The sequence below is a fragment of the Mobula birostris genome, chromosome 24 (genome assembly GCF_030028105.1).
Source record: "Mobula birostris isolate sMobBir1 chromosome 24, sMobBir1.hap1, whole genome shotgun sequence".
Lineage (NCBI taxonomy): Eukaryota > Metazoa > Chordata > Chondrichthyes > Myliobatiformes > Myliobatidae > Mobula > Mobula birostris.
The window spans coordinates 43149208-43167646 of record NC_092393.1 but is presented as its reverse complement, the minus strand read 5'-3'; the positions used below and the strand labels follow the sequence as shown (position 1 = coordinate 43167646).

The window sequence follows — 18439 nt, the reverse complement described above, 5'->3', positions numbered from 1 at the left end:
GTATACACACACACTCGTATAATCTTGACATTGACATTGGTTCAGCAACTTTATCCCCTGGTGTATCAGTCCATCTTCGCCAACAGAGTATGGCCTCGCCAATCAGGGAGAGACGCTCATCAGCCAATCAAGCGGCGAAGAAGAATTTTTTTATATTTCAAAATATACTTTATTCAAAAATAAATATATACAATAAACCATTCAATAACTTTTCCTCCTTTACATACGTTTCCATTATACTCAGTACATATCCGTATTAATAGCCACCCACGTGGCACTCCAGTAGTTCAGCTTAGCATATCATTGTTGAGGGGTATACTCCCCGTCCACCGACCACTCCCACTCCCACGGGTGGAGAAACCTATACTGTGGTCCTTCCCCACCGGGCCCTTGCGGTGGCTGCACCGAGTTTCAGTGCGTCCCTCAGCACGTACTCCTGCAGCCAAGAATGTGCCAGTCGGCAGCATTCTCCCACGGACATCTCCATGTGCTGGTAGATCATCAAGTTTCGGGCTGACCAAAGAGCGTCTTTCACCGAGTTGATGATCTGCCAGCAGCACGGGATGTTGGTCTCCGTGTGCGTCCCCGGGAACAGCCCGTAGATCAGAGAGTCCTCTGTTACACAGCTGCTGGGGATAAAACGTGACACCAGCCCGTCCATCCTCCTCCACACCCTCTCTGCGAACTCACAGTGTGCGAAGAGGTGGGTCACAGACTCCTCCTCACTGCAGTCCTCCCGTGGGCAGTGGGGTGCGGGGACGACATTCCGGGCGTACAGGAGGGCCCCTCTCACCGCCAGCCAGGCGAAGTCTTGGTGCCTGTTGGAATAAAATGAAACCGATCAAAAGCTCTCCCTGTGGTACTTTGAAAATTCTCGTTTCGCAGCAGCCAGTATATAAAAAGTCGTTTTAAGAGCTCGACGTCACACGTTTAGCTCAGTAGTTGAATGTCCAAGCCTCAAAGTGATTGAACGCTCGGTGTTTCCAATTCCCCGGTCCGCCGCGCCCACCTTCTCCGATCCCTGGTTTTTCGTTCCTACCCTGATCACCGCCATGCGGGTGAAGGTGAAGCGGTGGAACGCCATCGCCACTTGGTTTTGGGTGGCAAACGATGAGAATTGTGGCATTTGCCGGACGGCGTTTAATGGCTGCTGTCCAGACTGTGAGTATTTCTTTAAATGTTATTTGCTTGATTTGAAGTGGGCCTCCTCTGTAGAGTTTTCTTTCATCACCCATCCCTCATCGCTTTTGATCTGTCGCCTTGACCCTTCTGAGTTTTTTTGATTGGGAGATTCAGCACCCTCCGATAACCAACAATAATGTTGTCATTTGGATTCCCTTGGTCTGCATCCTAACTCAGACACTCTCTTCCCCTAATCCGGCGTCAAATTAAAACACAGTCTTGTTTTATTTTCCTGTTCTGTTTATCGGCCTGAATCGTCGTCTCTCTCGCAGCACAAACGTTGCTCGGATTGTTAAAGACCACTAGCATGTTCTGCTTTTATTGAGGATTTTCAATATTTTCAGTTTTTTGGAGACACAAAAGTTGCTTGGATCTGGAGGAACGGACAATCTGCTGGAGGAACTCTGAGAGTCGAGCAGCGTCTGTGGTGGGGGAGAAGGAACCGGATGCGGGTTTCGACGTGAAACGCTGACAATCCCTTGATCAGCAAAGATGCTTGACTCTCTGATTTCTTCCAGCAGACAGTTTGGATTTTCAGCTTTGTGTTTGGAGTAAAGGCGTAGTCGGAGCAATCTCTCTCAAATGACAAATCTGCCACCCAAGGAATCAACGTGATGATTTTTTTTTAGCAGTACTCGCTTAATTACTGGTTTATCCTTCTTTGGGTAGGGAGAACAAGTCTATGCATAATATCCCAGATACCTAACCCACTAAGATGGTATATAATTGAACTAAAATTTCTGCACACCTTTATTCAAATATTGTAATAAAGAAAGACATACAATTTGCATTCCTGATTATTTGCCAAATCTGCATATTAATTATTGATTCATACACAAGAACAGCCAGGCCCTTCCAAATAGTAACACTTTTCAATATTTCACCAATGTGAAATCATTTGCCTTGGTGGAAAAAAAGCTGAAGTATGCTCTCATTCAACCTTTTTCTTCCAAGGCAAATGACTTCACATTGTTCTGCATTTTATATAAACATTCAATTCTTAAAACACTGGACAGATTTGCCACAGTGTGTGGATATTGTATAGAAAAAGAACATGAGATTTGTTGCAGATCTAAGGGTCTGACCTTTAAATGTGAGAGTAATGACTAAATAAAGTACTATTGAAATGAATACTACATTATTCCTAAAATGTGCAGGATTGGATAACTGAATGCAAATATGCAAAATCACTAAGATAACGAAATATTCATAATAATGACATATTGATAATAATGAAAAAAGCACAGAAGATTGTTTGTTGAATCCCACCACCCTCTTTTCTGCCTGTAGCCTTTGAGATTATAGCATTTATCCATATTTTGTTTATCTCACATCTTTTTTGTGTTCAACATTGGTTTTATTCTGCTCTTTGTGAATCTCATTGAAATCATTAAAAAACTTGGCCATGCCTTCGTACTGCTGCTGCAAAACAACACTTTTCACATTTTGTAAATTTAATTCTGATTTTGTCTTCATACCTTTTTGGTGTCTGATATGCCCTGCCTTTTCTTTGGTTATCTTCTTGCTCCTTATAAAAGAAAGTTGTATTTTCCTTGATTGCACATTCTTATGCCCTCTCTTTGCTAATTTCCCTTTTAATTTCACCTTCTATTATCTTCTTTGCTTTTGGTGGTATTTTATTGATGTCTTTCAAAAACTTCCTTTTTGCCCAATGAAGCAGGCTCTAGATTTGGTAGATCCATCCATTTGCTGAAATAAAAATAAAGTATTGAAAACACTCAGCAGGCCTGGCAACAGACTGAAGCAAAATCAATTTTTTTAGGTCATTGACCTATGAGAACTAGAATCAGAATCCGGTTTAATATCACTGGCATGTGTCTGAAATTTGTTAACTTTACAGCAGCAGTACAATGAAATACATGATAAGTAAATATAGAGAAAAAAAACCGAGTTATACTAATTGTATATATGTCTATTAAATAGTTTTATATATATGTCTATTAAATAATTTTAAATTTTAATTTTAAGTTTAAAAAAAAAGTAGTGAGGTGGTGTTCATGGGTTCAATGTCCATTTAGAAATCAGGTGACAGAGCAGAAGAAGCTGTTCCTGAATCTCTGAGTGTGTGCCTTCAGGTTTCTGTATGTCCTTCCTAACAGTAATAGTGTGAGGAGGTCGTGTCCTGGCATTGGGGATCTTTAATGATGTACGCTATCTCCTAAGGCACTGCTCCTTTTTGAGTGTTTTAGTTGACAGATCAAGTCTCCCCAAATCCTATACTTTATTGCTGCATCAGTATGTTGCATCCAGGTTGGGTTCTGAGAGATATTGACACCCAGGAATTGCTCACTATCTCCACTTCTGATCCCTCTGAGGATTGGTTTGTGTTCCCTTATCTTACCCTTCCTGAAGTCCACAATCAGTCCTTTGGTCTTACTGACATTGAGTGTAAGGATGCTGCTGCGACACCACTTAACTAACTGGTATATCTCACTTTTGTCACCATCTGAAATTCTGCCAACAATGGTTGTATCATCAGCAAATTTATAGATGGCCTTTGAGGTATGCCTAGCCACACAGTCATGGGTGTAGAGAGAATAGATCAGTGTGCTAAGCACATCCCTGTGGAGCGCCAGTGTTAATTGTCAGTGAGGTGAAGGTGTTATTTACAATCTGCACAGATTGTGGTCTTCCGGTTTGGAAGTCGAGGATCCAGTTGCAGAGGGAGGTGCAGAGGCCTAGGTACTGTGGCTTTTCAGAATCATAATCGGGTTTATTATCTCTGGCATGTGTCATGAATTTTGTTAACTTATCAGCAGCAGTTTAATGCAATACATAATATAGAAGAGAAAAATATAATAAAAATAAATAAGTAAATCAATTACAGTATATGTATATTGAATATATTAAAAATTGCAAAAACAGAAATAATGTATATTAAAAAAGTGAGGTAGTGCTCATGGGTTCAATGTCCATTAGTAATCAGATTATAGAGCAGAAGCAGCTGTTCCTGAGTCACTGAGTGTGTGCCTTCAGGCTTCGGTACCTCCTACTTGATGGTAACAGTGAGTGCTGGGGATCCTTAATAAATGGACGCTGCCTTTCTGAGACACCGCTCCTTGAAGATATCCCGGGTACTTTGTAGGCTAGTACCCAAGATGGAGCCGACTAAATTTACAACCATCTGTAGTTCCTTTCAGTCCTGTGCAGTAGTAGCCTCCCCCACCCCACAGACATCTTTAGAAGTTTTTGAGTGTTTTTGTTGACATACCAAATCTCTTCAAACTCCTAATAAAGTATAGCTGCTATCTTGCCTTCTTTATAGCTGCGTTGATATGTTGGGACCAGATTAGGTCCTCAGAGATCTTGACACCAGGAACTTGAAACTGCTCACTCTCTCCTCTTCTGATCCCTCTGAGGATTGGTATGTGTTCCTTCGTCTTACCGTTCCTGAAGTCTACAATCAGCTCTTTTGTCTTACTGATGTTGAGTGCTGCGGCACCATTCCACTAGTTGGTATATCTCACTCCTATGCCCTCTCATTTTCATCCGAGATTCTACCAACAATGGTTGTATCATCAGCAAATTTATAGATGGTATTTGAGCTATGCCTAGCTGCATTGTCATGGGTATAGAGAGAGTAGAGCAATGGGCTAAGCAATCAGGGCTGCAGGAATGATGGTGTTAAATGTTGAGCTACAATCAATAAACAGCATCCTGTCATGGGTATCTGCATCATTCAGGTGATCCAGGGCTGTGTGGAGAGCCATTGAGATTGCGTCTTCAGTAGACCTATTGTGGGGATAGGCAAACTGCCGTGGATCCAGGTCCCTCCTGAGACAGGTGTTGATTCTGAACCTCTCAAAGCATTTCATCACCCTAGATATCAACGCTACTGGATGATAATCGTTGAGGCAGCTCACACTGCTCTTCTTCGGCACTGGTATAATTGTTGGCTTTTTGACTTCTGACTGTAGGAGCGAGAAATTGATAATGTCTTTGAATACTCCTGCCAATTGGTTGGCACAGGTTTTCAGAGCCTTACCAGGTACTCCATTGGGTCCCGCTGCCTTGCGAGGGTTCACCTTCTCAAAAGATAGCCTGACTTCTGCATCCAAGACAAAGATCAGAGGGTCATCGAATGCTGCCTTTCTCCCTTTCTCCCATCGAATTCTCCCTTTCAAAGCAAGCATAAAGGGCATTGAGCTCGTCTGGTAGTGAAGCATTGTTGCCATTCATGATGTTAGAAATTAGAAAACGTGAATTTTAAGTTCGGAAAGAGGAAAAGATGGATATAATGAAGAAAATGTGTATAGAGATCATGGCTGTTCAAGTGACACATTGTGTAAAGGCCTGTCTAATTAATATGTGCATTTATAGAGAGGGAGAAGGGGGAAAAACAATAGGAATAGTCTGGTACAGCCTAGCCACAGCAGTTGCTAGAAATCTGAAACACAGGAATGCTGGGGGTACCTGGCAGACAAAACTGCATTTGGGAGAGAAAATCGGAGTTTCATTGGATGATTTAGCATTGGACTTAGTCATTCTGAATTTGGAAGGTTATCTGAAATTTTTGAATTCCATAGTGTCTTGAGGGTTGCAACATTCCTCGATGGACGATGACATGCTGTCCCTCAGGCTTCACTGAACCAACGTATGAGGTAAAATATGGGTTGGAGGAGGAGAGGGATAAAGTGACTGGCAATTGGAATCTTTAAGGTCTTTTTGCAAAATGAATAAAGATGAATCTGCAAAGCTATCATCCACTATTCAGTTTCCTCCTTCCATGAAGTGGGGACCATATTATAAACCCAAAATGCAATACAAACGCAAGAAAATCTGCAGATGCTGGGAAACCAAAATGCTGGAGGAACTCAGCAGGCCAGGCGGCATCTATAGAAAAGAGTATAGTCAACGTTCTGGGCCAAAACCCTTCTGCAGGACTGGAGAAAAATGCTGAGGAGTAGATTTAAAAGGTGGCGGGGAGGGGAGAGAGAAACATAAGGTGATAGGTGAAACATGGATGGGAAGGATAAAGTAAACAGCTGGGAAGTTGATTGGTGAAAGAGACAGAAGGCCATGGAAGAAAGAAAAAGAGGGAGGAACACCTGAGGTAGGTGATGGGTGGGCAAGGAGATATGGTGAGAGAAGGAAAAGGGGATGGGAAATGGTGAAGGAGGGGGGTGGGGGGCATTACTGGAAGTTTGACAAATGGATGTTCATGCCATCAGGTTGGAGGCTACCCAAATGGAATGTAAGGTGTTGTTCCACCTACCTAAGTGTGGCCTCATCACGACAGTGGAGAAGGCCATGGGTGGACATATCTGAATAGGAAGTGGAATTAAAATGAGTGGCCACTGGGGAGCCTGTTTTTTCTGGCGGACGGATTATAGGGTCTCACCGATATACAGGAGGCTGCACCAAACACAGTAAATGACCCCAACAGATTCACAGTTGAGGTGTTGCCTCACCTGGAAGGACTGCTTATGGCTCTGAATGGTAGGGAGGAGGTGTAGCACTTGTTTTGCATGCAAGGATAAGTGGTAGGAGGGAGATCAGTGGGGAGGGACGAATAGACAAGGGAGTTGTGTAGGGAGCGATCCCTGCGGAAAGCAGAAAGTTGGGGTGGGGGAGGGAAAAATGTGCTTGGTGATGGGATCCCAATGGAGGTGGCGGAAGTTTCAGAGAATACGTGCTGGACGCGGATGCTGGTGGGGTGGTAGGTGAGGACTAGAGGGACTCTATTCCTGGTAGGGTGGCGGGAGGATGGGGTAAGAGCAGATGTGCGTGAAATGGAAGAGATGCCGTTGAAGGCAGCGTTGATGGTGGAGGAAGGGAAGCCTCTGTCTTTGAAAAAGGAGGACATCTCCTTCATTGTAGAATGCAAAGCCTCATCCTGAGAGCAGATGCGGCAGAGAAAGAGGAACTGAGAGAAGGGGGTGGCGTTTTTACAAGTAACAGGGTGGGACAAGGTATAGTCCAGGTAGCTGTGAGAGTCTGTGGGTTTACAATAGACATTGGTGGATAAGTTGTCTCTGGAGATGGAGACAGTGAGATCGAGAAAGGGGAGGGAGATGTTGGAAATGGACCAGGTAAATTTGAGGGCAGGGTGGAAGTTGGAGGCAAATTGGATGAAGTTGACGAGTTCAGCATGGGTGCAGGAAGCAGCACCAAATGCAGTCATCAATGTAGCTTAGGAAATGTGCGGGATAATCACCAGTGTAAGCTTAGAACATGAACTGTTCCACGTAGCCAAGAAACAGGCAGGCATAGCTAGGACCCATGTGAATGCCCATGGCTACTCCTTTTGTTTGAAGGAAGTGGGAGGAGCCAAAGGAGAAATTATTAAGAGTGGGGACAAGTTCTGCTAGATGGAGGAGAGTGGTGGTGGAGAGGAACTGGTTGGGTCTGGTGTCCACAAAAAAAAAAAACCAGAGCTTTGAGGCCTTCCTGGTGGGGAATGGAGGTGTATAGGGACTGGACATCCATAGTAAAAATAAGATGCTGGGGGCCAGGGAACCTGAAATCATTGAAAAGATCCAGAGCGTGCGAAGTGTCACAGAAGTGTAGGAAGGGACTGAACTAAGGGGACAGCAACTATGGAAAAGAGTAAACAGTTGATGTTTCAGGCTGAGTTACTGGCCTGGCAGCATTTTGTGAGTGTTACTCCAAATGCAGTACACTAAACTGGAAGAAATGCAGTTAAAATTCAGCTTTCCCTGGAAGGACAGATGGGGACTTTGGATGGTGAGGAGCGATAAAGTAATAGGGAGAGAGTTGGATCTCCTGCAGTTGCATAGAGATTTGTCAAGAAAGGAGAAATGATTTGTGCAGATAGAAGAGCAAACCAGAGCCCAGTAGCATACTCCTCCTATTTCTTGTATCAAGGCAAGATATAACAGTCAGGACTTGATATGAATTTGACAATTTCAGATAACCAGCCTCTCCTGACTGTGTTGGAACTGACCATTTCTCATGTAAGATCAGCCACTTTAACCAAATGTTTCTCTCCACAGATGCTGTCTCAGCTGCTAGGTATTTCCATTGTTCTTTTGTTTCAGGTTTTCAGCTACTGCTGTGTTTGGTCTCATAGTTGTAGTATTTTTTGTTTTATATACTAATTATTTTTATTCATCTACTAACCACTCATTTCCTTTGAACTTAACCTCCTCACTTCAATTGCGCTCTCTCAAGTATTAGACATTTCGACCCCAAAAAAAGATGCTAGCTGTCTACTCCATCTGTACTTCTCAAATCTTATGGATTTCTTATAAATCTCTCCCCTCAGCATCTGCCACTCCAGAAAAAACAACCCAAATTTGTCCAACATGCTATCATAGCACCTGTCCTGTAATCCAGCATCCTAACAAGCTGCTTCCCAACCCTTTCAAAACTTCCACATCCTTCCTATTGTGGGAAGAATGGAATGCAATACTCCAGAGCAGTCTAACTAAAATTTTGTAGAGCTGCAACATAATCCCCGACTCTTTAACTCAGGGCCTTAACTCATAAAGGCAGGCATGCTGTATGCCTTTGTTACTATTCTCTCAATCTGTATATCAACACTGTTAACAGTGTACTGTCCCTTCTCATTAGATCTACAAAAATGCAACACCTCATACTTGGTTGAATTAAACTGTATCTGCCATTTCTCTGTCCATGCTGCCCCTTGCAAGGTTGGTTTAAATCTTCCCCATATTTCCTCTCTTGGTACGAAGTTAGTTTAAATTCTTGCCAAGAGTAATAGCAAACTGGTTTATGAGGATATAGGTCTCAATTCACTTCAGGTGCCACCTCTATGGCCTGCAAGGTAACCCCTTCCGAGGACCTTTCCAAATATACCAGAACCTAAAGCCTCTCTTTCTGCACCATCTCTCCAGCTATGCATCCACTTGTAGTAACTTCTTTTTAACTTGCTCATTGAGTGTGATAGCGAGAGTATCATAAAATATTACCGTCATCAAAGTATAAAGTAGCATAGTTTTATTCCTACATCATTTAAGTAACTTTTTGATGGTCATAGTAGAATCACCTCTTAGTGATATGAAAGGAGATTTCAGTCTGTTTGAAAAGCTTGGAATTAGTTAGGGCTAGGACTTGAAACTACACCTTGCATGGTATCAGCTACAGCAGTTGAATATATATTTTGGATTTTGTATTATTTTGATAAGAAGCTGAAGACCTTCAGATCTAAATATTACTCTTTAAAAGTGTATGAATTACTTTTATGTTTTGCCATCTGTTGCTGGGAATGTTCACACAATCTCTCACAGATGTATCTGATTTTCAGGTAAAGTTCCTGGAGATGACTGTCCATTGGTTTGGGGCCAGTGCTCTCACTGTTTCCACATGCATTGTATCCTGAAATGGCTGAATTCTCAGCAAGTACAGCAGCATTGTCCGATGTGTCGACAAGAGTGGAAGTTCAAGGAATGACAAGATGCTGAAGAAATTGAGAGAGGAATCTTGCAAGCGCATTCAAACCTTGGTTCTCAGAAAAAGAGAAAAGCAATCATGAACTTCAGCATGTTAACAGAAGATTAAGGCATACTTAATATGTAACATAATGTAAATATTAGTAAGTTGGAAGAACTAATCTACATTATAGTTGGAAAGACAGATGAGCAGCTGGATGCCTGTTTTGCATGAGAAACCAATGTGATGTGTTGATTACCAACTATAACAATTTATGGGCATTTGATAAAGTATTTTGTTTCATATATGTTATTGTTCTGTGCTGCTTACTTCTCAAAGTTATGGCTGTAATTTTAAAAATATCAATTCCTATATAAGAAAGCAGGGAAACTGTTAGCTGCACCTTTGCCAAAATAATATGCTGAGGGAGCAATGTTTAAAAATATACATTCCACAGTTAGCCAATGTGATTCTGGTTACAAGGAATAGAAACATTGAAATATAGAAAACCTACAGCACAATACAGGCTCTTTGGCCCACAATGCTGGGTCAAACATGAACTTAAATACAATACACTGCTTTTAGAGTTGTCATTCAGACCATTATCCATCATCCCTAACTGATGCATTCTGAAACCCAGTCATTTCAAAATTTTCTTCCCTTTTCAAAAATGGATAAGGCTTCTTTCTGTGACAGTGCCTTTTGTGGCTTAACAATTTCCTCTATAAATAACAGCTTAAATGTAGCTCTGAATCTGGAACCCCCTGCTAAAGTTAACGGCCAGTGACTTCCTCTTCCTGATGCATAATTCTACCCTCCTGAACTATTCATTCAGTTGCCACATGGAGCTTGTATTCTGTTTGCAAAAAAAAAAAACTTCTGTGAAGTCCACAAGTTCTTGCATACATATACTTCCCCATATAGAGAGTTGCAAGGGGAATCTTGAGTTGATTATCACCACTGTTCCCATGCATGGAAGTCAATCATTTAGCTTTCAATTATTGTGAAATAAAGCAAAAGTTTTTGCTACCTTATGAGTCACATTAATATGATATATTTGAATCAAATCAGATAATGTATCAAAGGCACAAGATTATTTGGCACAGTGTTAGGTGTGCAGTATTTAATTTATATAAGTGAAACATTTACAATAAATTTCTGGCAGTAACTAGACAATGGCTAGCAATTGTTGCTCAATGAACATTTCATGAGTGTTAGAATTGCTTTCACAAAGTTCTAGAAGTTCATGCAAAGCTGTCAAGTTAAAACATCACATATTTACAACTTTTACTTGTAGTTTCATACAAAAAAGAAACGGTTTTGTATAGTAATTTAATTTGCGCAGTCATGCAACAGTTCCAAAAATAGCTAATATTTTCAAATAGATTGTATGAGGAGGACAATATGTAATAATTACACAAAGTATTATGGGTGCTGGCCAATAAGTTATGAAGACATAATAAAAATCAAGTCACATTTTGCTATCAAACAAAACCAGATACATGAGTTCAATGGTGTTCCATTGCATTGAAAGGAGCCAACTTATGTTTTATTATAAGTGTGGCATTTTAAATGACATACTTAGATATCTCTCTTACAGAGGTATCATAAGGTGCTTTACTAAATAGAGAAGAAAGGAAAGGAACCTAAGCAGCAGGCTTGCAATAATATCAGGTAATAACTTTAATCATGGGCATGTGGCAACATTGGAACTATCCATTCCATTATGATCTGCCTTATTTGTATAAAGAATAAATTATTTTAAGATTTATAGTCAAAAGCCTCAAGGAAATTAAGACTGAATGGGAAACAGTTTATATCACTGTAGAAATAGAAAATTGCACTTTTGTTTTCAACTCAATAAGAGTTAACGTGTAACACACATAAAAGCTGCTGGTGAACGCAGCGGGCCAGGCAGCATCTCTAGGAAGAGGTGCAGTCGACATTTCAGGCCGAGACCCTTCGTCAGGACTAACTGGAGGAAGAGTGAGTAAGGGATTTGAAAGTTGGAGGGGGAGGGGGAGATCCAAAATGATAGGAGAAGACAGGAGGGGGAGGGATAGAGCCAAGAGCTAGACAGGTGATAGGCAAAAGGGATACGAGAGGATCATGGGACAGGAGGTCCAGGAAGAAAGACAAGGGGGGGGGACCCAGAGGATGGGCAAGGGGTATATTCAGAGGGAGAAAAAAGAGAGTGAGAGAAAGAATGTGTGTATAAAAATAAGTAACAGATGGGGTACGAGGGGGAGGTGGGGCATTAGTAGAAATAGAGAAGTCGATGTTCATGCCATCAGGTTGGAGGCTACCCAGACGGAATATAAGGTGTTGTTCCTCCAACCTGAGTATGGCTTCATCTTTACAGTAGAGGAAGCCGTGGATAGACATGTCAGAATGAGAATGGGATGTGGAATTAAAATGTGTGGCCACCGGGAGATCCTGCTTTCTCTGGCGGACAGAGCATAGATGTTCAGCAAAGCGGTCTCCCAGTCTGCGTCGGGTCTCGCCAATATATAAAAGGCCACATCGGGAGCACCGGACGCAGTATATCACCCCAGCCGACTCACAGGTGAAGTGTTGCCTCACCTGGAAGGACTGTTTATATTCCGTCCACACTCAGGTTGGAGGAACTGTTTATATTCCGTCTGGGTAGTCCACACTCAGGTTGGAGGACTGTTTATATTCCGTCTGGGTAGCCTCCAACCTGATGGCATGAACATCGACTTCTCTAACTTCCAGTATTGCCCACCTCCCCCTCGTACCCCATCTGTTACTTATTTTTATACACACATTCTTTCTCTCACTCTCCTTTTTCTCCCTCTGTCCCTCTGAATATACCCCTTGCCCATCCTCTGGGTCCCCCCCCCCCCATCTTTCTTCCCAGACCTCCTGTCCCATGATCCTCTCGTATCCCTTTTGCCTATCACCTGTCCAGCTCTTGGCTCCATCCCTCCCCCTCCTGTCTTCTCCTATCATTTTGGATCTCCCCCTCCCCCTCCAACTTTCAAATCCCTTACTCAGTCTTCCTTCAGTTAGTCCTGACAAAGGGTCTCGGCCTGAAATGTCGACTGCACCTCTTCCTAGAGATGCTGCCTGGCCTGCTGCGTTCACCAGCAACTTTTATGTGTGTTGCTTGAATTTCCAGCACCTGCAGAATTCCTGTTGTAAGAGTTAACGTGTATCTTTTTTCCCCTCAAGTTATGATGATGAAAACTAGCCAGGAATGAATTAAAGGGAAGGTGGGAGCAGGGAGGGAGGTTGAATGCCTTTGAACCTATACAATAGACATTTATCAATGTATCATAAAGACTAGAACAATTGTGAACATTTAAAAAGTGTGCTTTTTCTGAGCACGAGTTGGAATTTCCTTTATGATCCATCTTGCATATATAGAATTGAGAACAAGGGAAAAAATTAGCCACAGATTCACTCAGTAAAAGTCCTTAGAAAAGTATGTATATTAGAGTGGTGCTTGTTCAATCCAGACAATTTTCTTTTGCTCATCCTTTATTGCTGCTTTTACCGTAGTTACAAGTGAATCAAGATCGCTCCAGCTATCAGGAATACACTTATATAGGCATGGAAGTGTGTCCAGTAAAATCTCCTCCCTTCGAGAGCACTCCACCAGCAAATCCTCTGTAACTCCATATTTCTGCAAGATTTTTCTAAAAACAAAATTAGATTAATTAGGAAAAAAAAACACAGAATTTGCTGCTACAAATATCTAAAAAACCAAACAAAATGTGAAAAAACTAACAACTTGAAGTGAGGCAGGTTGATCCCTCTCCAGACCTATAAATCTGTAGCTAGGTCTTTAAACCAAGTAGCAAAGGAAGAAGTTCAGGTGAAGGAAGGTTAATAAAAGAGAATGGGCAAGGTGGTAATGTAAGATAGTAATAGGTGTAATAACAAGTGTGTGACAGGACTGTATATGGCCAGAATTGGGAAAACAGTAAAATAATTGTAAACTCCAAATCTGATGCACATAATATTTGCTGCAAGATAGATGGCTGATAAAATTAAATTGGTATGATCTGAAACCAATGACCGAGACATAGTTGCAAGATCATCAAGGCTGGGAACTAAATATGCCAGGGTACCTGACATTTTGGACAGATCAACAGAAAGGAAATGATGATTGCATAGCTCTGTTAATAAAGGATGAGCTCAGGAGAGGAGTGATATATGATCTTGGGCCAAAAGACCAAATAGTTGAATGAACACAGGTGAAGATAAGAAATAGTTGCCTGAATTACTAAATAGATTCAACGTCAAGTTGATTTTTTGGAGGACAGGGAGTTGGGGATTAAAAGGAACAGACAGAAAAATGGGGATGAGGCTGAGATCTGGTCAACCAAGAACCTTTTAGTCTGGATGGTGAAGAAAGAAGTAGTGCCAATCAAGGTTAGAAAAGGCAAGTGAGAATGATTTAATTTATGAAATTGGTGCGACATAAGGTACAGGAGGCTAGTAGGCCAATCAGTCTCTTGAGCCTGCTCTGCCTCTCAGTGAGACCATTCCTGACCTTAGCATTACTTTCCCATTCCCTCCTCATATTCTTCAACTTCTGCATATGTCTGACAAGATCTATCTTGCATATCAACTTCACATTCATAGCTCTCTGGCATAGAGAACTTAAAAAATTAATGAAACTCAGGAAAGAAACACCTCCTCCTATCATAACTGGTTGACCTAAACATATACTCTCTTCTTCTAGACACCCAGCTAGGGGAAATATGTTCCTAACATCAACCATGTTGATCCCCTTCACATCTTACATTTTGATAAAATCTCTCACACTGAGTACAGGCTCAACATGCTGAGATTGATTAGTCTATCCCTTTCAGAGTCAGAATCAGGTTTATTATCACTAATATATGTTGTGAAATTTGTTGTTTTGAGGTAGCAGTACAGTAAAATATACTATAAAGCACTATGATAAAAATATAAATAGGGAAAAAAGGCAAAAACAGTGTGGTAGTTTTCAGGGATTCATGGACAATTCAGAAATCTGAAGGCAGAGGGAAGAAGCTGTACTAAAACATCGAGTGTGTGGCTTCAGGCTCCTGTACCTGCCTGATGACAGTAATGAAAGGAAAGCATAACCTGGATGGTGGGGGTCGTTAGTGATGGATGCCACCTTTTTGAGACATTGCCTGTTGAAGATGTCCTCAATACAGGGGAGGATAGTGCCCATGATGTGGCTGGCCAATCTTCTGCAGCTTTTCCTGATCCTATGCATTGGCCTTTCAATAGCAGTTAGAATGCTCACCATTGTGCATCTGTAGAGATTTGCTTGAGTTTTTGCTGACATGCCAAATCTTCTCAAACTCCAAATGAAATACAGCCGTTTGGTGTGCCTTCTTTGTAATTGCATCAATAGGTTGGGCACAGCATAGATCTTCAGAGAAGTTGACACCCAGAAACTTGAAAGTGTTTCTCCTTTCCACTGCTGACTCTTCAATAAGGTCTGGTATGTGTTCCCCCTCCTGAAGTCCACAATCAATTCTTTGGTCTTACTTTCAGTGAAAGGTTGTTGCTGCAACACCACTCAATCAATCGATTGATCATCTTCTTGCACGAATCTTTATCCTTGTGAAACTTCTTTGCACCATTTCTAATGTTAGCACATAATGTTACTTATGGAGACTGAAACAAATACATACCAAAAAATGTATGTAGATATTCCAATGCAGTCACACTGGTATCCTGCATACTTGCATTAAAAAAGCTCCCTACTTTTCCCGAACACTTGTAATAAAGGTGAACATTTCATTAGCCTTGCTGTACCTGCATTCCAACTTTTTGTGCCATAATGAAGACCTTCAGATCACTACGAACTGAAAAAGTAAACAACCAAATCTAAGCCATGACCTCAACAGACATCTCAGCTTAGTGTCATTGTGACTGGAAGTCTTATAGTGGGTTAGAAATTAAATACAATGATAATCTTTGCAGCCATACAAGAATCAGTCAGATGAAATTACCTGCAGGTCAACTTGAAGAAATTGTCTGAGCTCAGTTACAAGCTGATATAATTATGACAGGGGCTGCTGCCTAAACTGGAGGCGATTCTGAGCTGCAAAATGCTGCAGAAGCAGTTTTTTAAATGCAATGACAAATTGCCAAAAATAAAAGACTTGCAAACAAATTGCACACATGCAAATTGGCTTGCAGAAAATGTAGCACCATGGTCCTGAGAAACGTTGTCTCGTTTTTATTGTGTACTGTACCAGCAGTTATGGTCGAAATGACAATAAAAAGTGACTTGACTTGACTATGTTTTTTAAGTCAATGATGAATATAAATCTTTAGGAATTTAGCAAGAGGCATGAAGGAGAAGATATTGAAAGTCAATTGCATCCACTCATCTGCTGTTAATGCCACTTCAAACAGATTTAAACCCAGGAGACACAAGAGACTTAAAACCTGCTATACTGTGTTGCTGTATCTATTGTGCAGAACATGCAATAAAATGTCCCATACATACACAAGAGTACTCTTGTGTTTTCTAAAATTGTAAAGTAGCAGAAGTCCTGCATATAAGCAAAATCTGAATCTCCTATCAACTACTAAAGGGAAGCAGTTCATAAAAATAATCTTTTGAAAATTACGTAAGGCAGCTTTCTCTTTTAATATTTCATTTGTTTTTACAATCTAAGCACTAATATGAAAATTCTTAGTATTTAAAGTAATTGAGACTATAATTAGACCAGTCAGCCCATCAAGTTTGCTCCACCATGTCTGATTTATTATCCCTCTGAACTCCATTCTCCTGCCTATTCCCTGTAACTTTTGACACCCTGACGCACCAACTTATCAACCTCCTCTTTAAATATACCCAACAACTTGGCCTCCACAGCCGTCTCTGGCAATCAATCCTCATCCTCCGACTGAAGAAATTCCTCCCCATCTCTTTCTAAAAGGATATCCCTCCATTATGAGGATGTGCCCTACAGTGCTAGACTTCCCCATTTTTGGAAACATCCTCTCCACATTGACTCTATGTTCATCAGGTTGCAGTGAGATTCCAGACATCCCACCTGTCCCAGAAGTTCCGGGAGTCTCCCGCAAATTGATGATGCTACCTCCCTGAAATGAGTTTTTGCAGGGTGGGATGTCTGAAATTCCCTCCCATGCTTCTGAACTCCAGCAAGTACAGGCCCAGGGCCATCAAACATTCTAAATTAGAAACCAAGGCTTCCTTCTGATGATATTCAGTATACAAATTACTAGTATCTTGAAAAATGATAACAGATAAACCACATAATGATATGCTAGAAAAGATTTAATAATAGCTGAAAATATTCAACAAATGTGAATATTGTACCTTACACAGATTTCACCCAATTCAAATTGCAGAAATGTAATTTACATTTCTAAAGTTGATATCCAAAACCAGCAGATCAATCACTCTAATAGATTTAATGGTGAAAAACAGGTCACAGAAGATGCTGCTTTACAATTTGAACTGAACAAAAGCTTATTTCAACTTCCGTTTTTTTCAAATGTCACAGACAAAAGTCTTACTTTGCATAAGTGAATAGGATACAGTGAAAATTTTCCAACAACATAAATTTGCATACATCGAAACCGTATAAGGTTTGCTTGATCATATAAAAAAAACTTATGCGGAAGTTTATGGTGGGGCAGTTCCTGAGTCAGTGTGATCAAACATGCGTGTAAGTCTTTTGTTGCTGCAAAACCAGATACTCTGATTACAGGAGCTGTTACTTTTTCCAGGACCGCTGGAACTCAGCAAGTCACACAGCATCTGTGGAGGCAAATGGATGGGCAACATTTCCGGTCCAAACCGGACGAGACCTCCTGACCTTCAGTGTGCAGGGACCCAATTCAAAATGTTAGCCATCCCTTTGCCTCCACAATGGGGTTTCACCCACTGAGTTCTTCCAATAGCTTATTTATTCCTCCGGATTCCAGTATTTGCTATCTCTGTCTCTCCATTTTTTTGTTAATGAACCCAACAACTTCTACCTCTAAGGCTGAAGCATGATGTGTTTGTAAGTCTGAGTTGCAGTCATCTATCACACGCCTTGTTTGTTAGCAGCTCTTAAGAAATCATTAAAAGAAAAATTCCTATAAATGAACAACTGATGATGCAACTCCTTCTCTAACAACAATACAAATCTTGTAATGAATGAGATAATATTTAAAAGACAAATACATTTTCAAATTGCAATCAATGCAACAGAGTAAATAACATTGATACATAATTCAACAATAATCTTAGCTTTTGGGGGTCAAGTAATACTCACTTAATTTTCTTAATGTTCTTTTCGCAGAGGTGAATGACAATGATAATGGGATAGATCTCAACATTATGTAACTGTTTCACACAGTCCAGACCAAGTTCCAACAGGCAGTGGACATTCTGCATTTAAATACCATAGAATTTATTTATTCATTCTGTTAGCTCATCAGTAATATGAAGTGATATGTAGAAAATGCTTAATCCAAATTGATATTGATGTGGCTGCTTTTGAACGAAAACAAATTAATTCAAGTCACAGTTGGTCCAATTGCATATACAATACGGTGGATTCCAGTGCAGTAGGGCACATTGCGATCAGTACATTCTCATCCAATTAGCTGAGGATTCGTGGAAATAGTTAAAAAGGTGTAAAAGAAGACAAACTTCTGTTTAACTGAGTAACAAATTATGTACTTAAAATGAAAAAAACAGAACAAATTAGAACACCATTAATACTATTACCCTGCTATAACACGATGTATTAGTTCCCAATGGTTATCGACAGAGAAATTCATCAGTGTACACTGCCATGTTCTTTTGCTTGATTGTAAATGAACAAAATCTTACTTCAGTGGTGGGCAAGTTGTCAGAGAAGATCTTGAGAGGCAGGAT

General features: G+C 40.9%; 2 protein-coding genes across 5 annotated transcripts in view; one reads left to right on the top strand and one right to left on the bottom strand.

The window, feature by feature from the left end:
- Positions 1-743: 743 nt before the first annotated feature.
- Positions 744-10588, top strand: anapc11 (APC11 anaphase promoting complex subunit 11 homolog (yeast)). Its single transcript, XM_072241908.1, has 2 exons — positions 744-1161; positions 9434-10588. The coding sequence occupies exons 1-2, from the start codon at positions 1053-1055 to the stop codon at positions 9577-9579; spliced, it is 255 nt and encodes an 84-aa protein (XP_072098009.1). The 5' UTR covers positions 744-1052; the 3' UTR covers positions 9580-10588.
- Positions 10589-12668: 2080 nt separating this feature from the next.
- Positions 12669-18439, bottom strand: part of card14 (caspase recruitment domain family, member 14) — a 64691-nt gene continuing 58920 nt past the window's right edge. For 3 of the 4 annotated variants that reach the window (XM_072242412.1, XM_072242414.1, XM_072242413.1), the window contains 2 exons: positions 17832-17947; positions 12669-13220 (listed from right to left, as the gene is read on the bottom strand). In XM_072242412.1, coding sequence (XP_072098513.1) covers positions 13016-13220; positions 17832-17947 — 321 coding nt within the window. In that variant the 3' untranslated portion in view covers positions 12669-13015. The remainder of the gene's footprint in view (positions 13221-17831; positions 17948-18439) is intronic. The other variant, XM_072242415.1, reaches the window with a different exon arrangement.

Excerpts from the sequence above, each read along its gene's own strand:
- anapc11 (XM_072241908.1), top strand. The coding sequence starts at position 1,053 with ATGCGGGTGAAGGTGAAGCGGTGGAACGCCATCGCCACTTGGTTTTGG. Across the intron at positions 1,162-9,433 it reads TAATGGCTGCTGTCCAGACT|GTAAAGTTCCTGGAGATGAC; the intron begins GTGAGTATTTCT and ends TCTGATTTTCAG.